Source organism: Triturus cristatus, chromosome 11 (assembly GCF_964204655.1).
Source record: "Triturus cristatus chromosome 11, aTriCri1.1, whole genome shotgun sequence".
NCBI classification, from domain to species: Eukaryota; Metazoa; Chordata; class Amphibia; order Caudata; family Salamandridae; genus Triturus; species Triturus cristatus.
In genome coordinates, this window is record NC_140594.1 from 157,247,768 (window position 1) to 157,269,887 (window position 22,120).

General features: G+C 50.8%; 1 protein-coding gene across 4 annotated transcripts in view; it reads left to right on the plus strand.

Moving 5' to 3' along the window:
* The window catches only part of ZCCHC8 (zinc finger CCHC-type containing 8), a 399,429-nt gene that overhangs the window by 339,332 nt on the left and 37,977 nt on the right, over positions 1–22,120 (plus strand). For 2 of the 4 annotated variants that reach the window (XM_085635064.1, XM_085635066.1), the window contains exon 13: positions 20,920–21,043. In XM_085635064.1, coding sequence (XP_085491190.1) covers positions 20,920–21,043 — 124 coding nt within the window. Of the gene's footprint in view, positions 1–20,916; positions 21,044–22,120 lie in introns of all 4 variants that reach the window. The other 2 variants (XM_085635063.1, XM_085635065.1) reach the window with 1 other exon arrangement.

A 22,120-nucleotide genomic window follows, 5' to 3' on the forward strand; every position in this document is an offset into this window, starting at 1 on the left:
CTAGTGTTGCGCTTCTGGGGCTGATGGCCTCCTGCATCCTACTAGTGCATCACGCCAGGCGGCGGCGGGATCTGCAGGACCTGAAGTTTCAGTGGGCCCAGCATCACGGCAACCTGTCCGACCATGTCTTGCTCTCGGAGGGCACTGCACAGCAGTTGCAGTGGTGGCTCACGGACCGCGATTGGGTCATGGGCAAGAGCCTCTCCTTACCCCTACCGGAGCATGTCGTAGTGACTGATGCGTCCCTCCTGGGATGGGGTGGCCATATGGGAGAGGCGGAGATCAGAGGCCTCTGGTCTCCGGCGGAGTCTCGCCTCCACATCAACTTGTTGGAGCTGAGAGCGATCCGACTTGCACTGAAAGCCTTCCTTCCCTCTGTCCGGGGAAGTGTCGTGCAGGTGTTCACGGGCAACACCACCGCCATGTGGTATTGCAACAAACAGGGCGTGGTGGGGTCGTGGACCCTTGGCTCTGCGCCTCTGGCCATGGCTGGAACACCAGGGCATCACCCTGGTGGTTCAACATCTGGCGGGCTCTCTGAACGCCAGAGCAGACGAACTCAGCCGCCGGTGCATGATGGATCACGAATGGCGTCTGAACTCCGAGGTGGCGCAATGTCTCTTTCAGCAGTGGGGAAAGCCTTGGTTAGATCTATTCGCCACCGACGAGAACGCGCAATGTCGGCAGTTCTGCGCGTTGGAATTTCCAAGGCGGCACTCGCTCGGCGACGCTTTTCGTCGCGAGTGGAGTTGCGGTCTGTTGTACGCCTTTCCGCCTATACCACTTCTGCCCAGAGTGCTGAAGAAGATCAGGCGCGACCGGGCCCAAGTCATCTTGGTGGCTCCGGATTCGGCACGAAAGTACTGGTATCCCGAGCTACTCAGTATGTTGACCGATCCTCCGATACGTCTGCTCCTTCGGGAGGATCTTCTGTCGCAGCAGCAGGGGACGGTCCTCCACCCGAACCTGTCCAGCCTCCACCTCCATGTGTGGAGATTGAGCAGCGGCAGTTGATGCCATTTGACTTGCCTCCTGTGATATCATTCTGGCAGCCAGGCGTCCCTCCACAAAGACGGTATACGCCTGCCGGTGGAACAAATTTGTGGCATGGTTCACAGCAAAGGCTGTGGATCCCCTTTCCGCCCCTCTTTCTGAGGTTGTCCTCTTTCTTCTTTCTTTGGCCCAGCAGGGCTCTGCCTTGGGCACCTTGAAAGGTTATCTTGCTGCCATCTCTGCCTTCTTACGGCTTCCTGATCAGCCCTCTCTTTTCAAGTCCCCTATGGTGTCACGCTTTCTTTTTTTTGGTGGAAGTGTCCACAGCTCTGGTACAGGAAAAAACAAAGGTTCCTTTTTTAAAACAACCTAAATTAAATAACACAAGCAAGGCAGTATACACAATAAACTCGTGCCAGTTCCCGATGGGGGCGCGGCCCCATTCCCAAAGTCAGAACTAAGTCACCGGTCGGGTGGATGAGGGAAAAGCAGAGGCGTTAACATTCTAGCATATAATCATCATAAAAGTCCCAAGTTGGAAGTGAAGCTAGGGGAAAAGTTGCTCCTCTAACGATTCAGTGGCCGGGGGCAGACATATATCGCCCCTATACTGGTTCCATCGCCCCCATATCTTATGCCATTTCTTAGGCCGCCCCCGGGCACTATACACCGTTTTCTCCCTAAACATGCTCCAGTCCATATTTTCCATCCATGCTTCCAGAGCGGGAGGTCTCTGAGAACCCCACAGTCGCGCAATATCACGCTTCGCCACCATATTACCTAGGGTCACCCATTGAGTCTGCGCCGCATCATAGTCAGGACCCCAGACATTCAAAAGACAGCGCCGTGCCTCTGGCAGCAGTGCAATGCCCGTGACCTCCTGCATCACAACATGAATTCGCTTCCAGAACTCCGTGCTCACACCACATTCCCATATGATATGTAGGAAGGTGCCCACCATCCCACAGCCCCTCTTACATAAGCCATCCTCGGAGAAACCCATATGAATCAGTCGGGGCCCCGTGACATAGACTCTATGAAGTATCTTAAGCTGTACCAGCCTTAGTCGTGCCGGGATCGCGACCTCCTTAGGAGAGGAGATGGCATACTGCCAGTCCTCATCATCCAGTTCAAGGCCGTCCCTAGTCCACTGATCACGCACCCCTAGGAGGAGGTCAGTCCGGACATTAACAAGCTTCTTGTATATTATGGAGATTGTACTCTCCGGCATATGGCCATCCAGGATCGATCCTCCAAGGGAGAGGACTCAGGCACAATCTCCCCCTTGACGAGGACGGACCGCAGAGCGTGGCGTACCTGTGCATACCGGAAATATTCCGTACCCTCCAGATCGTACTCCGTCCGTAGCTCGCCAAACGATTTCACTCGTCCCTTAACCAGCAGGTCCCCCACTCTGGATATCCCAATCAGGTCCCATTTCTCGAACCCCTTCGTGTGCCAAAGTTTCCCCAACACATCAGTCAAACAGCGGAGTAGCGCGGTTAAGCCTGTCCTTCCAACCCAACGAGTTCGTAACCTTCTTCCACACGTGCACCGCCGTCTTGGTCGGCCCCGTGAGGGACCCATCCGTTGACCTGGAGTAGAGTGCTCTAAAGTAATTACCCCCGCGCAGCAACCACCGATCCATAGCGAAGCCGGGGCTCAGCGCCGGACCGTAGACTCCATGATTGATCGCACTCAACTGAGTGGCCCAATAATATCTTCTAATGTCAGGAAGCGCGATACCCCCATCGTACCACGGAAGGGTCAGCTTTGCAATAGCTATACGCGGTCGGCCATCCCACAGCAACGAGCGCTGGAGGATCTCGACCTCCCGAAAATAGCTGGCCGGGACCAGCTCCAGGGTATTCTGCAGGGCATAGAGAAAGCGGGGAAGAGACATCATTTTGAACAGCGCGGCACGGCCTAGGAGGGAAAGCGGCAACCGCCGCCAACCCGCCACATCCCGCCGCAGGCGCGTCAATGGAGGGAGCAGGTTTTTCTCATATCGAACAATTGGATCGGTGGAGATATAGATCCCTAGATACAAAAAGCCCTCCCGGGCGATCTGGATCGAGCAATTCCGCGGGAGAACAGGGACGTCTCCACTCAGGGCATACAGATACGACTTCCCCCAGTTAATAGTGAGACCCGAGTTCCTACCAAAAGAAGTCAGAATGTCACAGACTACTATGAGAGACTTCCTGGGTGACGTGAGGTATAGCAAAATGTCGTCGGCATAAAGAGAAATGCGGTCCTCATGATCTGGTGACCATCGGATCCCCCTTATGTCCGGGTGCCATCGTATCCATGCCGCCAGCGGTTCAAGAGTGAGGACAAACAACAACGGCGACAGGGGACAACCCTGCCTGGTGCCCCTCCCCCGCTCGAACGGGCAGGACGCCCTACCATTTACCGCGACTTTAGCCAAGGGTCCTTCATACAGTAGTCTCACCCAGCCAACAAAGCCAGGTCCAAAGCCGAATTTTGCGAGTGCAGCCCACAGATATGCCCACTCTACCGTGTCAAAAGCCATCGTGGCGTCAAGTGCAGCCACAATGGTCGACTCCCGCAGCGTCCCCGTCCTTGCGAGCACGCCGTGGATGCGCCTAAGATTCAACGCAGTGTTACGGTGCGGGATGAAACCGGATTGGTCCGGGTGGATCAGGTCCCCGATCACCCTGATCAAGCGGTTGGCCAGTATTTTAGCGAGGATTTTCGGCTCGGCATTGAGTAGCGAAATCGGCCTGTATGAGCTGCATTTATTCCTGGGCTTGCCGTCTTTATGTATGACCACAATTGTCGCCAGGCGTTGGTCGAATGGAAGGCATCCCATCTCCCGCGCCTCTACAAACATAGCTCGCAGATGTGGAGCGATCTTGTCCGGCCGGAGTTTATAGAACTCAATTGGCAGGCCATTCGGGCCCGAGGCCTTGCCCGGGCGCAGTGAACGAATAGCACCCGCGACTTCGTCAGCTGTGATGTCACCATCTAGATCTTCCCTGTCTGTCAGAGAGGCAAGGCAGAGCCAGATCGCGCAGAAGTTCACACGAGTCCTCCACCGGCCTGTCCGACACAGAGGTATAGACCGTGCGGAAATAATCTGCGAAGCACTGGACTATGCCATCCGGCTCAGTGACAATAACGCCACCCTCTGTTGCTAGTTCTGGCACCACACGATTAACCCGCTCTTTTTTATCCAGCCACGCTATTAATTTCCCGGCCTTGTCCCCAACATCGTACAGTCGCCCCTGCTGCTCCCTACTCGGGGCTTTGGCCACATAATCAATTCTAGAGAGACTGCCATGCGCCCCGGAGTGGAAGGTGTACTGCCGCTGAGTGGGATGCAGCAGTCTCCAACAGTCAACCAGACCAAGGGCATCCACGTAGTCTGAAAGCCACTTCTGTGCCCCCCCAGAGCTTCTTGGCGGGTGCCTATCAAGCAATCCAGAGCCAACTGCATTAAAATCACCACCAACATTCCCTCTGGGAGATCCAACAGAGCCCTCCCCAGGTCCGCAAATGTGGAGGGCTGCAGTGCAGGAGGGACATAGACAGAAACCAAGACCAGCGTCCTGCCCTCCCACCTCCCCGCCACAGCCGCAAATCTCCCCCTGTCATCAACAGTGGTGGAGTCAACCTCAAACGGCAGCGAGGCCCTAACAAGTATTCCAGCCCCTCTAGAGCCCGAGGAAAACCCCGAGTGTGCAACGAATTTGTAGCCCTTCCTGTTGAGTGCGTAGCACGTGTTACCTATCAAGTGCGTCTCTTGCAATAAAACTATATCAGGGGAGCATCGCTTCAGAAATTGCAGGACAATCCCTCGCTTAATACGATCCCCTAAGCCGTTAACATTCCAACTGAGTATCTTTAAGCCCCTACCCCCATCCCGAAATGTAAGGAGACCTCCACCCCCCCCCCGTAGAACCGCACTCGAGCTACCGAAGCTTGCATCACTACGCCTTGCAAAACAAAAACCAACAACAACCACCTCAACAACCCCATTCCACCCCCCACCCTGCACCCCTGCGTAAGCTTAAAAAGCCCCCCCAACTTGCAGTGTGCCTGTCGCCCTATTCTAAGACTAATCTACAAAAAGAACCCCAGAGGAGGAAAAAGCTCCCTTCATACCCCCGCCGCCCCCCGGGCTACTACCCTTCCGGAGAGACAGAAAACTGTGAATCACTGTCCTGGGCTAAGTCAAAATGATCTAGCACCAGAGTCCTCACTCTTGTTCATCACGGCCACCTTCTGCTCCACCAGCATGCTCCCCGCTAGTCCGTCGTTGGGGCAATGTGTCCAGCCAGTCTCCGACCATGTCCGGTGATTCAAAAAAGAAAGTCCGCTCTTCATACACCACACGCAACCTGGCCGGGAAGAGCATGGCGTACTTCAGTCCCATCCCTCTTAGCCTTCTCTTAACCGCCAGAAAGTTCTGCCTTTGCTTCTGCACCACCTGGGTAAAGTCAGGATAAAAACTCACTGTGGTGTTCTGGAAAGTCATCGGGCCGGACACTCGTGATGCTTGTAGAATGGCGTTGCGGTCCCTGAAATTAAAGATCCTGGCGACAATCGGTCTCGGAGGGGCCCCCACCTTGGGCCTCCCACCAGGGACTCTGTGGGCCCGTTCAACAGTAAAGAACTTACTGAGGCCTTTGGGCGCCAGATGGTTTACCACCAAGTCCTCCACGAACAGGTCCACCAACTGTTCCTCCGAGTTTTCCGGGACCCCAATAATGCGCAGGTTATTGCGCCGTGCCCGGCCTTCAAAGTCCTCCAGCCTTCGGGCGAAGAGGTCGTTTGCGGTCCTCAAGTTACGGACTTCCAGCTGCAGATCAGAAACATCTCCCATGAGGCCAGAGGTTTTAAGGTCCAAAGATTGAACCAGTTTATTGGTTTTCCCCAGGTCTGCCCGAATCAAGTTGACGTCGATCGAAATTGTGTCCAATTTATGTGCCAGGGTCTCGAATTGCTGCCCGATAGAGGACTGCATCCCCTCGATGGCCCCCATGATATCCTGCAGGGTTGGTTCCGTGGCGGGGGGCAAACCATCTTTCAAGGCTTCCAGTGGCCGTCCCGATCCGCCCGGCGACCCCTTCTGCTGGGCATAACGATCCATGTTGTTGGTTTGGGTGTATCCGCCCCGCCTGGTATTCTTGGGCTTCTGTTTTTCGGCTTCCGATTTGGCCGACATCGTGATCTGCTGCAGAAACAGTCCCCTTGCTCATCCAGGGAAGACGACAATGCAACAAGGGACCTGCGCGACTCACACCCAGGCCAGGGCGCGATGAAAACAGGAAAGCGAAAGTGATGGCACCGTCCTTCCGATGGCTCGCCCCTCACACGGCCGCTGTTGTTCAATTAGTGCTCGGGCACCATGCCAGCGCAAGCCCCGGACATCTTCCGGGGAGTAGGCCTCAAGCTTCCATGTGGCACAACTTCGGCCTCCGGTGGGCGATTTCAGTCCGGACAGCGACGATCACCTCCGCAACGGCTCGCCTCCAATATTCCAGGTGTTAAAAACAGGATTCTTCACAGGATATTTGCCGGAGGGAGCGAGGGTCTCGGGAGCTCCGAGCTCACGCGGCCATCTTGATCACGCGCTAGGCTCCTCCTCCCGTGTCACGCTTTCTTAAAGACATTACTCACACGTTCCCTCCGGTCCCTTTCGTAATGCCTCAGTGGGACTTGAATCTTGTTCTAACATTTCTGATGTGCGCTCCCTTTGAGCCTCTTCACAAGTGTCCTCTTCGTCTTCTGACTCTTAAGACTGCTTTCCTGGTAGCAATCACCTCGGCTAGACGGGTGAGTGAGCTCCAGGCTCTATCGTCCAAGCCTCCTTTCCTATCTGTTCATCCGGACAAGGTTGTCCTTCAGCCTCGTCCTTCCTTTCTACCAAAAGTGGTGACCCCCTTTCATCTTGGGCAATCTGTCACCTTGCCCACCTTCTTTCCACCTCTGCATCCTTCCAAAGAGGAAGAGCGGCTCCACCGTCTGGACCCAAAACGTGCGCTCTCCTTTTATTTGGACCGCACGAAACAGTTCCGGGTGGACGACCAGCTTTTCGTTGGCTACGTGGGTGCTAAGAAGGGAAAAGCTGTGCACAAACGGACCATCTCCCGGTGGGTCGTTTTGTGTATAAAAACCTGTTATTCCTTGGCAAAAAAGGACCCTCCTGTTGGGCTGCGAGCCCATTCTACTCGGGCCACAGCGGCTACTACTGCTTTGGGACGGGGAGTCCCTTTGCAGGACATCTGTCAGGCGGCAACGTGGGCTTCGCTACACACGTTTGCCAGGCATTATTGCCTTGACAGCCAAGTCCGGAGGGATGGCTTCTTTGGCCGTTCTGTCCTCCAGGACTTTCTGGTGTGATCTTGGTTCGCAGACCCACCACCGGTGTTGGTATTGCTTGGGTATCTATTCTAAGGTGAGGAATCTAACTAACGTGTTTCTTTCAGATGAACAAGTTACTTACCTTCGGTAACGATGTATCTGTAAGAAACATTAGTTAGTTAGATTCCTCACCGACCCACCCATCCTCCCCGTTCTGCGAACTGACATCTAGGGTTAAGGCTATCCTTTTCAGGGCCCTAGATTTTTTTGGCACCAGTGTCTGTCTCTTGCATGGCTCTGTGTTCCTGGCGCGGAAAGCTGTGTACCAGAACTGACGTCAGCGCGCGAGGGCGTTGTCTAAGTACTCCGTCATTCCAGCGCACGACGCCAACGACGGACGCGGAGCCGCAGACGACGCCTAGCGACGCGCAAGGGGTATTGCTACAAAAATCTTCCGGATCCAGTCTGACGCCTGGGGATATTCTAAGGTGAGGAATCTAAGTAACTAATGTTTCTTACAGATACATCGTTACCGAAGGTAAGTAACTTGTTCCTCAGCACATTAAACCCAGACTGATGCCAGTGTGGGAATTAATGAAACATGCACACATAGGGCATCTTAGAGATGCCCCCTGAAAACTAACCTACCGCTAGTGTTCAGACTGAGTGGCTGCTTTCAGCTGCCACTACCAGACATGTTTCTGGACCCCTGGGTCGAGAGCCTGCTGCTCTCTGGGGCCTGAAACAATGCACATCCTGGGACAAGGTGCCATGCCTCCTCCCCCAGGATGGGCAGGGTTCACAAAGGGGAAGCTTCAAAGGCTTGCTTGCCGCCTTAGTGAGCTTCCCCAGGCCACATGCTGCTTTCAGCAACTGGTCCCCACTGGCTCGGTCCCCCCCACTTTGGGTGGGAGAACCGGTGGGAAAAACAAGTGAGGAAGAGAGGTGTGCCCACCTCTGCCAACTCCACCCCTCATGTGGGGGAGGCGAGGTGAAGCTCCGCTGTCTACGTCATCTTGCAGATGGGGGACTCAGCCAACCAGGGACAGGCTCATTCCCCCCTCCCACTGGAGGGTGGCATAATAGGGGGTGTACCCACCCCAGGGAAGGGACACATTGGTCCTTGCCTTTTACCCACCTGTAACGCCCCTAAATGTAGTATTTAGGGGCACCCTGAACCTGCCTTCCTCCGATCTAGCAACAAGAAAAGAAGATAAGGCCCAAGAGCCGTGTAGAGCTAACGAGGACGACGCCCACTGACTTGGCCCCAGCCCTACAGGCCTATCTCCCCTCGAACCTACTCCTGTTAAATCCCGGTGTGTCCAGCAGCCAACAACCTCACAAACCCCGGAGGACCTCCCTGCCTTTACTTTCCAGACTGTTTCTCCCCTGAACACCGGACGTGTTTAAACTGCAGCCTCTGGTGACAGCCAGGAACCGTGAATCCAGCCCAAGCTTGAGTGAAAAAACACCATAAGGAAGTGTCTAGACTCTTCCCCCCCCCCCCCCCCCCCCCCCCAGCAATCCTGACCTGAGATCCGGCGACCACTGACCTGCCTCAAGCCTCTTGACGACGCCTGCAGCCTCAATCCAGAGGACCCCCTACCGCGACCAGAGCGGGTAAGATAATCCGAGGTCCCAAGACACCCCTGCACCTGATGCCCCACGGCCTTGTGTGCCCAAAACAACGGTGCCTAACCAACCCTCAACATCCCAACTTACCCCTCGAAGTGGTGGTTGCTCCTGGAAGATCCTCGTCCTCAAGCCTGCAGTGTTTCTTTGTCCCAGAGAATCTCCATTGAAATCAACAGGGCACCCGACCTCAAAACAGCACCCTGCACCCGGCCGCCCTAGTGCCGCTCAGGGTGCACCTTTGGTGCTACTTTGGTCCCCAACTTGCCTTGAGCTAAACCCTAGGAGCCTTACTCCCACAACCCTGTGGCCTGCTTGCCACCAGCCACCAACCGGAGCCCCCCTATCCACCATAGGATAACATTGGGCCTCAACACTCTGCACCCAGCCACCCTAGTGCCGCTGAGGGTACAACAACCGTGCATCACTGACCCTGGGAGACCCCGGAGTGTAACCCCAACTCCAAAGACTGAGTACTTACCTCGAAACCGATAACCTGTTTTTCCTCCTAGGATAACATTGACACTTTTTTCCTCCTAAAAAGTGTCATCTTTTGAAATACAAGAATCTTCTTTAAAAATCGTAATTCTTACTAAAACGCATTTTCTCAACTGTTTTCAGGAAATGTTCCAGAGCTGAATCTAGGTATCCAGCACTGAGTAGGAAGAGTAGCGGAAATTTAACTTAATCTGTGAATTGAATTTCCTTCCATAGGATAACATTGGTGGTTTTCTGTGAAAGTTTCCAAGTGTCAACTTTTGAAATACAAGAATTTTCTTTAAAAATCGTACATCTAACTAAAACGCATTTTCTCAACTGGTTTCAGGAAATGTCCCAGTGCTGAATCTAGGATCCGGCATGTTAGAAAAAGTAATCAGAAAAGTAACTTACCTGCAATTTATTGAAAAAGCCTATTCATTCCAATGTGCTGTATTTGCTACGGGTTGCGTACTACTGCTCCCCTGTGAATCAAACAAAGTACCATTCCTATTGCATTTTTAAATAGTTCTATATCCAGTAACTTATTACTGAAAAGTATTTCATGCTTACCTGTTCCATGCTTGCTTGGTTCTAAAAATAAACAGTATATTTTTTATACAAAAACAATTGGCCTAGTGCCCCTACAGTACCCAGGTCCATTCCTGGGCCCTGTAAGTGCAGTGCTGCCATTTGAGTACATGGTGCTGAGAGCTCATCAAACACTAACTCCACAGCACCATAATGGCAACACTGAAGACTGAGAAGTTTGGTATCCAACTTCTCAGCACATTAAACCCGCACTGATGCCAGTGTGGGATTTAATGTACCAAGCACCACAGAGGGCATTTTAGAGATGCCCCCTGAAACCTAACCTACAATCCACATCTGGTCTGAGAGGCTGCCTAGGCTGCCACACAGCAGACCTGTTGCTGGACCCCTGGGTAGGAGAGCCCCTGCTCTCCTGGGCCTGCAACAATGCACATCCTGGGCGAGGTGCTAGGTCTCTATCCCCAGGATGGACAGGGGGAAGCTTCAAAGGCATGCCGCCTCTGTGAGCTTCCCCAGGCCACTTGCAACCCCCACTCTGGCGGGAAACCTGGCCGGATACCCCCAAATAAGGACAGGGGATGTGCCAGCCTGCCAACCCCACCCCTCAGGTGGGGGAGGCGAGGTGAAGCACATCTCCGGGCGCTCGCCATCTTGAAGATGGGAGCCCCTACCCAATCAGGACTAGACTACTACCCCCCTCCCACAGGAGAGTGGCAGAATAGGGGGTGTACCCACCCCAGGACAGGGACCCATTGGTCCCTGCCCTTTACCTACCTGTAACGCCCCTAAATCTAGTATTTAGGGGCACCCTGAACCTTCCTTCTCCAGATTCCAATATATAAAGAAGAGCAAGAAGAAAAGACCTGCCTTGCAGCTGCTAAGAAGGGGAAGACACCAACTGCTTTGCCCCAGCCCTACCGGCCTGTCGAACCTGCTCCTGCTACAACCCGGCACCTCTTGTGGCTAGCAACCTCACAAACCCCGGAGGACCTGGCTACCTTTTGGCTCTAAGCACCTGGGACTCCCATGAGCAGAGGCTCTGCTCAAACTCCGCATCTAATCCCTGGCATCACCCTGGAACCGCGAACCCTGCACACGTGAACAAAGACCACGAGGACGACCCCCCGGGGACTGAGATCCAGAGTCTGGCACCCAAGGACTTCCCTCGAGGCTCCTCACGACGCCTGCAGCCTCAGAACCAGGTACCCTCCCAACCGCGATCAACAGAGGGTAAGATTTTCCGACATCAAAAGGCACCCCTGCACCCGGCCCCCTGTGCCCATCCTGGGTACCTACCTATCCTCCAACTACCCAACTTACCTCTCGAAGTGGTGGTGGCACCTAAAGAATCTTCGTCCCCGAGCTTGCAGTCTTTATCCAAACCGGAGCTTTCCCATTGAAATCAATTTAGTGTCCGAAGGCTCAAAAGCACCCTGCACCCAGCCGCCCAAGTGGCCCTGGCAGTGTAACCTCTGCACCTATCTACTTACCCATTTGCCCTGAGCAATTGACCAGGAGCCCAGCTCCCACAGTCACGTGGCCTGCTAGTCAGCTGCCACCAACCAAGGAACCCCTGCCTAACTCCCCCCCCCCCCCCCCCCCCCCCCCCCCCAGGGCCTAACTCACTCTGCTCCGGGCTGCCCCTGCACCGCTGAGGGTGTAACAACTCTACATACCTGACCCTGGGAAACTCCGGAGACTGTGCCCAGAACCTTAACTCTGCCAGTCGAGTACTTACCCAAAAGTCGATAACTCAATTTTCTGTGTGGAGTTTCTAAAACGTATAATATTCACCAAAAATCAGCCGAGTAACAAACGAAAATACTCACCTGCTATTAGGAGAGATCCCAGTGCTGGATCTTGGTGCCCAGCACTGACCCTGAAGAATATTCACAACAGTGCTTACCAGTAACCCAATTTTCTTCCATAGGAAATCATTGACTGTTTTTCTGTGAAATTTCTTCTAAGTGTCGATTTATGCAAACTTCAAATATTCTTTCAAAATCGTACAAACTGTGAAAACGTAAGTACTTACCTGTTTTAGATAGAGGTCCCAGTACTGAGTCTAGGTACCCAGTACTGGATTACAAAAGTAACAAGAACATATACTATACCTGCAACTTGAATTTTCTTCCATAGGGAATCATTGACTGTTTTCTATGAAATTTCTTCTAAGTGTCAACTTTTAAAATAGCAAAATATTGCCTAAAAATCATAACAGTAACTAATTCGACTTTTATCACTTGTTTCTAAGAACTGTCCCAGGACTGAATCTAGGATCCAGTCCTGGAATCACAAAAGTAGTCCTGAAAGTAATCTATTGCAAATAACTTAAAACTTCCATTGAACTCAATGCATTATTGTGTTTAAAATTGTGTTGCCTATTGCAACAACCTGTAACTTTCTACAAAAGCCAATTGCATATTCCAAAAGTATTTACCTAAAGCCTCTCAAACTGAGAAAGTATATTTTGATACCTATTGTTGGTTCTAAAATAAAACTACATATTTTTATACAAAACCGTTGGCCTAGAGTTCAGTTATTGAGTGTGTGAGACCATTTGCTGGCTGAGTGTGTGCAACAAATGCTTTACACTGTCCTCTGATACTGCCTTGCTGCTCGACCAAGCTACCACTTTAGAGAGTAAGGTTATATCTAACTTTAGATGTAATTCCTCTCCTGCCTTATGCGGAGCTGGCGAGCCAACAGGAAACCTACCTTGTTCCCTTCCTCATAGTTGCGTGCCTGGAGGCGTAAGTCTTTTCGTCCCCATTAGTGTAGATCGGTAGATGTTTCTCTTTAGCCTGGGTGACTTTATGGAGAGATTGCACCGAGGGTGAAGCCTTATGGGCGTCCTCCGCAGAGCGAAGTTTGCTCTCAAGGAGGAGGTATTCCTCTTTGCGTTGTCTTAAATTTGGCCTCCAATTCAATACATTTGCCTCGAATGACCGCTTTAAAGGCATCCCAAGTATTAGCTAACAAAGTATGATCCGGGTCATTGAGGTCAAAGTAATCTTTAATTGATTTACGCATTTCATCTCGGAGTCTATCTCTACATAGGTAGTTGGGAAAGTACCATCTGGCAAATTTAGCACGAGGTGCCGGCCAATCTGGGGTCAGCTCCAATGGCGCATGGTCAGAGGCAGATCGGGTGAAATTGAGAGCCCACCACCGTAGGGAGAAGGGATTGACTCAGGAAGGCATAATCGATTCTGGAGTATGTCCTATGTGAGTGGGATAAAAAAAGAGCAATCCCTAGTTGCAGGGTGAGCAGTAGTTCTCCACACATCTAACAAGCCCAGACCCCGTAACGTTGCTTGTAGTGGTTTGCTGAATACCCTCCTTGCAGCCCTGTGGACGTGTGGTATCCATCGCCGAATCCCGTATCATATTGAAATCCCCAAGAAGTATAATATCCCCTCTTGCAAATCCCCCTATGGCAGATTAGAAGGAATGGAGGAAGTAATGTTGCATGGTATTGGGGGCATAAAGTGTCGCAATTGTACACAGTCTGCCCTGTATTTCCCCCCTTACCATCACATACCTCCACTCTTTGTCAGTTGTCCTGGTGTAGAAAGGGGATCGAAGTGTGAAAAAGCCACGCCAACCCGTTGTGTTTAGTGCAGGCCGAATAGCGAAAGATTTAAGGGTATGCTCTGTGCTTTAGTCGGTGTTCCTCTGCGCGGGGAAGGTGCGTCTCCTGTTGGGCAGCAATTTGAATCTGGTAAGAATTTCCAGATCCGCTGCCACTTGTAAGCGGAATTAAGTCCCTTAACGTTCCATGTCAAGCAGTTACATCTGCCATTGACAGAAGTTCCAGGGCCGCTAGCCCCCCCTTTCTTTATCGTGCCCCTCCGCGGCCCAATGGAATCCACATCAGATTGCAGGGCCAAAAGCCAGCCTCCCATTTCGGCCTTCAAAGCGTCCAAGAGGCCCCTATATCTGCCTTAATGTCGTCCCTGAATTCCTGTTTGAATTCTCGGAGCGAGGCCAGTAGCTCTTCACATGTCCGCGTCATGCTGTCGTCTGGCCGTGTCAGCTCGTCGCTAGCTTCCCCCTTGGGAGAGGGGGAGAGGAAGCTGGAAACCTTCGTGGGCTGATATTTTTTGGGTGGCATAGGCGATCTGCACCCACCAGCAGTGTGGGGATTAGCGGGGACCACCGTGTCGGGCCGGAGACTCTGAGTGGCTCAATAGAACGACATTGAAGGGTCCCGTGCCGGTAGCTGCAGAGAAGTGGGTGTGAATCGTGCGAGTCGTCATTCACCGTGTCGGGCGATGCCATCACGACCAGGACGTCCACGCAGCTCGGGGCCCCCCGCTGCACTGCTGGTGCCTCCTGGGAGTGTCTGATCTCCAGTGCGTGTCTGCTGCCTCAAGAATGCGACCCCCACCCCCCAGCCCCCCCCACCCCCACCCCCCACACCAGAGTCACAGCGGGACCCCACTACAGACCACCGTGTCCCCCCCTCTGCTATGAGATCATGGAGTCTCTTGGGGTCAATGCCCACAGGTATAGCCAATGTGAGAAAGGGGGTAGCTGCAGCAGATTCCCTCCCAGGAGCGTTGTTTGGCCATCAAGTCCCGGTTGGGTGTCGGGAGCGCAGTGCCTTCAACTTCGATCTGTCCCCATGGTGCAGAGCAGGCGCCTGACCACCGCCATCTTAGGGTCAGGCTCATGGGATTAGATCTTTAGGAAACGCGGTGCTGAATGTCGCTAAGGGGGTGTCCCCCACTCCTCACCGCTGCTTCTGAACGCTGTCCGCTGTATTCTGTTGGGCTCTTAGGCCCCTCCTCTGTCTAGGGACTCCGCACTCCGTTCTGCAGGCTCGACGGTGGCAGCATGCGGGACTCCCCATGGAGGGATCCGAGCATTTACAAATCCCCAGAGACCGTCGCCTCGGGGGCCAGAGGAGCGGAATCTCATGAAGCACCAGGCCGCTCAAATGACGTGTGGGACACCGCCATTCTCACCGCACCGGTGGGCGTCCCCGTGGCCGAGCAGAGGGAGCCGCCATTTTGTCCAGCCCCGCGAGTCTCCTCGCCGAGAAAAGCCTTCTCCTTACAGCATTCCAGGGGGCCTGATCTCACTCCCCGACAACCTCCTCAGCCTCCGGGTGTCTTAGGAAGGGAGCCAGCCCGGATTTAGACCTTTAGCTGAGATCTAAGCAACCTCTTCAGCAGGGCCTGGCGTGGAGCCGAACGAAGTTGCGTTCGGACGGCCATGTTGGTTGGCCACGTCCCGAAAGAACTTTTTTAATCGAGGACTTGGCCCGATCAAGTGACGTGAAGGTGTTAACCAACTTGCCAAGTTCCTTAATGAATGGTTCCCCAAATAAACCTCCCTGGGCCATCGCCCCCGCATCTGAGTCGGCCGGGTCTCCCAACTTCGGGTCCACTTTGATAAGAAAAGACCGCCTCCGCTCCGTTGAGAGCGCACAATTTGCGTTCCCCAGAAAAACCACTGCACGTTGTGTCCAGTTTGACAGTGCGTCTGGGGAAATAAGGGCCCCCGAACTCTTGGCGTCCTCCATGTCTAGAATAATGGTGAGGGGTCCCAGGGCATCCAGAAGCTTGTCCCAGCAAGCCCTCCAGGAACGATCTATACCCTTTTTTGGGTCCTTGATGAACTTGGCCAGGAAGGTTGCCATTCTGGGGTCCAATTCTGGGGTCTGCGCAACCTTCCAATCAAGAGAGGGGCGTGGGCACTCAGAGCGCAAACGACTACTGGCTTCCTTGCCCATGGGTGTGCGAATCAGAATCTCCATGTAGCCCGCGACCTTCCCTGACGAAGTCCATTCAGGGGACCGGGGGTGCATGAGCAATTCCGGGTCCAGCATGTTGGAACCCCCCACTTGTTCCTTGAGGCTCTGTGGAGCCTGACGGCGCTGCTGGACGACATGGTCTTGATGGCCCTGGCACGTCGTCTGTATTGCCTTGATTATCATCCCCACCCCCCTGTGATGGACTAACTGGACTAGTAGGGGAGGGGGGGGTCCTATGGTGGCCGGCTGCGGCTGAGTTTGAGCCAAAAAGGCCTCTCGCAAGCGCACGAAAGCGTCTTGGTCCACACAGTCAACCCTGGGATGCTTAGCTGGGACTGGGCCCCCCCCCCCCGCGCATCTAGGGAAGCTTTAGGAACATTGGGAGCTTGCGGGCCCACTTAACGCACTCTAGGGCAATCTTTTGCCCCGCGACTCCGCTGACAACCTCACACAATAATTCTAGTAATAGTAGTTTGGAAATATAAAAGCACTCCTCTTATGGCGGCGTAGCAGCAAATAACGAGGATGAGCAAGGGGTGGACGATGGACTATATACTGGAGGCAGTGTTATGATTGGTGCATTGGACTCGGGATGTGTTGTCCCTTCTTTGTTTCTGCATTTCACCAATTTCCCAAGGGTGTTTGGGAAATGTGGTTTGGTTATAAGTTTTAAAATGGCTGCTATCGGAATAAAGCAAAGAAAGTATAGCATAATCTGAAGCCTCTGGTCCTGACATAGAATTCATTTGCCTACTGAGTGTGTACAACAAATGCTTAACACTGTCCTCTGATACAGCTTTACTGCTCGACCACACTAGAGAGTGAGGTGCTATCTAACTTTACCTCTCCCTACCTTTTGGGTTCCCATGGACTCTGCATACTATACTTCACTTTGCTATAGTATATACAGAGCCAATTTCCTACACTCAGTAGCATAGAGAATTTCTCCTCACATTGGCTCATGATATCCCCCTAGCTGGGCATCATGGCCAGGCCAAAACATGGAGTAGGTTAGTACCCACTTCTACTGGCCAAGTATGTTCCAGCAGGTGAAGGAGTCTTGTAACTTATGTGCCTCCTGTCAAGCCAGTGGCAAGACAGGTGGCCACCCAAAGCCCCCTATTCCACTCCCAGTAGTTGGGATTCCCTTTGAAAAAGTAGGGATTGACATTATCTGTCCCCTTGACCCTCCAACTGCATCAGGGAACAGATTACTTTTGGTAGTAGGGGATCATGCTATCGGGTACCCTAAAGTAATTTCCCCTAAGGACTACTGCTACTCCCGCAGCGGCTAAAACCCTAATTGGTATCTTTACCAGAGTGGGTTTTCCAAAGGAGACGGTGTCAGACAGATATACAAACTTCATGTCCGGTTACCTAAAACACGTGGGCAGAATGTGGAGTGACCTATAAGTTAACCACCCCATATCACCCACAAACTGCTGGAAGTTGTTGCAGTAAACCACCCACTTTTTTCCAGACTACTGATGCACTTTGACTTTGTGCCCTGGGTCCCTGCCAATCCGGATCCCAGGATGTGTTCTTTCCCTAAAACTGTACCTTGTTCCCCAATTGGCACCTCTCTGGCCACATGTCAGTCCCTTGTAAAAGGTGCCATGGTTACCAAGGGTGCTGCGACCAGGGTAGGCCTCTAAGGGCTGCAGCATTTATTGTGCCACTCTTAGAGGCCCTGTACCTTTACACACACACTTAACCCCACACACGCACCCCCCCCCCCCACACACACACACCGCCCACCCACCCCCCCCCCACCCCCACACACACACACACCCCTCACATCCCCCCCCCCTCCCCACACACACACCCCTCACCCCCCCCTTGCAGACTGGGTGTTTTGGTGCAGAACAAAGTGAAAAGTTGACATAGCACACGCTCCTGGCTGCCATGCCTACAACCCACTGCCCTGGATCAGTCACCTCTCTAGCTGGGTGCACTATGCCAGTGGTGAGCATACAGGTGCATGAGCCCTGTACCCCCTACATTGTCTAAGTCCATTTTTAGATATTGTTAGTACAGTACTGCCATTAACAGGATATGGTGCTGGGAGTTTGTCATTATGAACCTATGAATGGTAGGGGCCCTACCATTTTTCATTATTCAACCAAAAGCATTATCCAAATGCATGGCGGTATAAGTCTCTAATCTTGTGTTAAAAGGGATGTTAATCTTTCCTCTTTTGGACTGCAGGATCTCTATGGTCCAACATGTGTGACCGTGCACCTAGATGTTTGAAGAAAGCAGTGACCGCTATATTATTTTAGTCAATTTTCTGCATCACCAAAGGAATTGACTATTTAGGAGCATTGATGCACAGTAACTAAGCAAAAATGATTCTTTTTGGTTAACAGACTACTATCTGTTCTGACAAAGTATGGCCCTTTCCGTGTAAATCCTCTCCAAAGACTCTCACGCATTTCATCTTTCTTGGAATGATGACTTATTGCTTGTTTCTTGTCCTGAAATGAGACTCGTATGAGACCTGTGCAGGTCTACATAAAGTATCCATAGAATGTGCTCAGTTAAAGTAAAAGAACAATTGACGCGGTTGTTTGCAGCTATACAAGTTTTCACATTGTGGCAAAATGTAAGTGAGTACCATTACGAAACTACACTCCTACCCAAAGACACTGACCCATGCTTAAATGCTAGGACATGGACTGAGTTTCAAATAGCTACAGATAAAGAACATACATTGCATTGTAGTGAGGAGCCTTTTACTTTGAGTTTAAGTAGTCCCAAACCAATAAACATTCTTCAGAACTTACACATCAATTTCAATTTGTTTTTTGATCAAAACTTACGATTTTAAATTATCCTTTTATAATTGAATCCATAGAGAGGTCTGTGATCCTTTTATTGACTGGTTGTAGCATTAAGTTCTTCCTCAATATAAAAACACAATTGAAAAAGGGTTCACAGGCCACAATATATACAAACTTGGTTAGTGTGGCGGTGGTTCAGTGTTTACACCAGGACGGGTTTAGAGCCGCCAGATTTGCAGGCTTATCAAGGCTTGTTTCTACTTTTAACTATTGTAACGGATACAGATACGAGCTGCCTCAGTACTACAGGTCTTCTATTGTTTGCTTCCATATGCTCGTTCTTTGAAACTCCCCGATTTGGAGTCGCTACTTGGCATAAACAGAGGAGAAAGAAACTTTCTCATTGTTAGCCTTGAGAAAGTCCTTTCGGACGAACCTAGTGTCGGCTGCCTGTTGCTTATGATTGGTTTGTGGCAAGAAAATAAAAGGATACATAATAAGAAATAAAGAACAATGTGGACTTCTTCTATTTCATGATGATGGCCACTGCCTAACATACTGACTTGGGGAGTGCCTCTGCATATGTGCAACACGTTTGGAAATCTCATAGGGGATTATCTCCTTGGAGAGCCAGTTTGGTCTACCAAAGGCGGAGGGAGGTCTAATGCCTGGAGAGCACCAAAACATAATAAGCAATTGAAAATTACTCTCCGACAAATGGTGTGGATGGATGTGCATTCGTAATTTGACAACTCTGCCTTGGTTTTCTGTGTAGTAATTAAGAAGCCGTATGCCTTTTGTTAAAGGTAGAAAATCATATTGCACATCCAGCAAAGAGACAAGGAAGAACTTGTACTTGGTCAATGCGCAGGGAGGCGCCAACGAAAAACTGGAAAGGAAGCCTACAGGAGTTAAGCAATCGTAAGATTGCAAATGAGAATTAAAACTAATGGTATGCTGTGGGTGAATTGAATTGTAATCCATATGTCTTGCAGCTCATTCGCTGTGTAGGCGTGACCTATAAAGGGAAAATCAAACTTCTACACAACCGCTGTTACTAACTATAAAACCAACAAATACAACAATTATAGTTGTAGTGGAACCGTTGCATCCGTTTAACAATCAAAAACCACATTCCCATGCTGATCTACAAATATATTTGTGGACAAGGTTTAGAATAATGGTTAGAGGCATAGGAGTGGATCCTTTAGCGAGAATCTAACTATAAACATTATACACAGTTTGTCTCCTCTGCCTCTCATGCATATGGATTGTGCCACTTGAGTTTTACATATTTCACTCAAATTGACACCGTAAGCATCAAAGAAGATTGGTGTAATCCGCCAACGGCTGTTCAGTACAGTCTCTCAATAGTTACTTTTCAGTGTCCCTTCGTTATGCATTGACTTGTCAATGCTTGGAGTAAGTTTCCCATGCTCTGTACAGTATCACAGTGGCTTTTGACACCCAATGTCTGCTACAAGGTTGAGGAGGAGAGTTGCTATTCTAAAAAATGTTTTGACTCCTTCACTCACTGTCCCCTTAATCACCACCTCCCTAAGCTTCACTGGACTGTATATGTCGAGGTATGTTGGTGCATTTCATTGTGTGCACCTGTACTGAACAATTGTTGCTGTACAACTGGATTGAATGCATTGGGATTTTTTTGATTTTTTTTTATTTGTTCTTGTATGGTGTTTTCTTCATAATGATGTTCATTTGTTAGAGGTGTTCATGGTTCCTAAAACGTGAAAGCCAGGCCGATAAATGCTATTCTGTCCTCTAGATCAGAAAAGGGGTATATTTTGGAATCAAAGGTGTCCTTGTAACAGGCCTCTTGTTTTTTTTCTCCTAAAGCAATTCTGGTTGATGCTCTGGGTGAAAGTGCCTTTGACAGATTATACTACTTGTGCAACTTCCTGTTGACACCTGGAGTCACTGGCTAGATGAATACTACCCGGTTGTTGATGCCATGGTCTCAACACAAGTTGCCACAGACTACACTCATTCACAACCACAATGTGCTCGTCTGTTCAATCTGAGGTCTTGATGGTGCTGTCTTACATAACCCTTATCTTGTGGGCATCAAATTAGGGTAGAGTAAGCAACACTTCTTATGAAACCCGATGGAATTGTGGAATCTTTAAACTGAAATAGGTTCTTGATCAACCAATAATATTAAATATCAGTTATTTCTAGTAGGCAGGTGAGTTGCTTCTAGTGTCAGCAACCTAAACCTGATGCTACAAATCTTACAAACAACCAAAGCAGGATGGAATGTGTTTTCTCCCCTCCCTCATGTATTTGAGAGATGTTTGTGTTGGAACTCTTCTCTGTGAATGTGATTGATGTATGAATATTTCCTTTGTTCATTTTATCCAGCAGCAGAGTCCAACAATGAACAACAAAAGAACTTCAACATCTCAGTCAAGTCCTTCTGAATTTAAAAAGCAGAAAACAAGTGGCAGTACTCCAACTGCATCCCCAGTTGATATGGAAATTGATTCAGGTGCTTTACTTATTTTTCTTTTTCTTCTGTTAACATGTTTATGGACATGGGTAAATATTAGTATTTAATCCATCCTTCAGTTCCCCAGCAGTCTCTACAGTTATAGTTCAAATAATGTTTTTATTTTGTTATCTTGGTTAACACGTACTCCCACCTACATCAGCTAGCAATGCCATCTAAGGTAGGGAGGGGCAGAAGGGGAAATGTCAGAGTGATAACAGGAAACATTATCGGGAAGAATGAAAAATGAAACATCCCATCACTCACCAATGTGAAAGTTATGCTGAGGACAAAGAGATAATCTATAGTCCCTTAGGCGTAGTTCCCTAACAAACCGCTGCATGTTACTCCAAGACCATGAGGCACAGTACTAGTAGGTATTGGGGGCAAGAGAGTACTCTAAATTAGTTAGCAAGAAAGTTCACACAAGGCCCTCACTGCTTCTTGAATTCTCTGTTGGCAACTGATGGTGGTGGAAATATTCTCCATGCCCGAAGTGTCCCACAGTTTATGGAGCCAGTCGAAATGTTCTGGCACATAGTCCATACCCCAGTGGGCTGTGAGCACCGGCCTTGCGGTACATAGCGCTAAGGTAATTGCCTTGCCTTTGAGGGAGTGGAGGGGTACATGAGGGTGTTGAAGTCAAGAAGGCAATAGCTAGGGAACTGGGGGAGGCCCGTATCAAAGATATGTCTGCTAATACTGCATCCCAGTAAGTCGTGAGTTTAGGACATTGCCATAGCAGGGGTGTCAGTGGCCCCACAGTTACACTAACAGGCAGGGGATGCCCTGGATTTCCACCTAGCTACGTGCTCAGGATTATAGTGCCAATAATTTGCAGTTTTAAGCATGGCTTCTTCTAGTCGCTGAGATTCGCACTCTGCAGTGGATAGCTGTCCATTCCTTATCAGTCAGGGTGCAGCCCAACTCCGATTCCCAGTGGCGCTGTGCTGCCACTCTGGCAGAAGAGGGCACACCAAGCAGCATTTTTCACAGTTCCTATGGCAGCCTTTTGTTATCTGGCTTAGTAATAAGGGGGTAAGGCGTCTGGCAGCGTGAGGCTTAATGGAGGGGTTG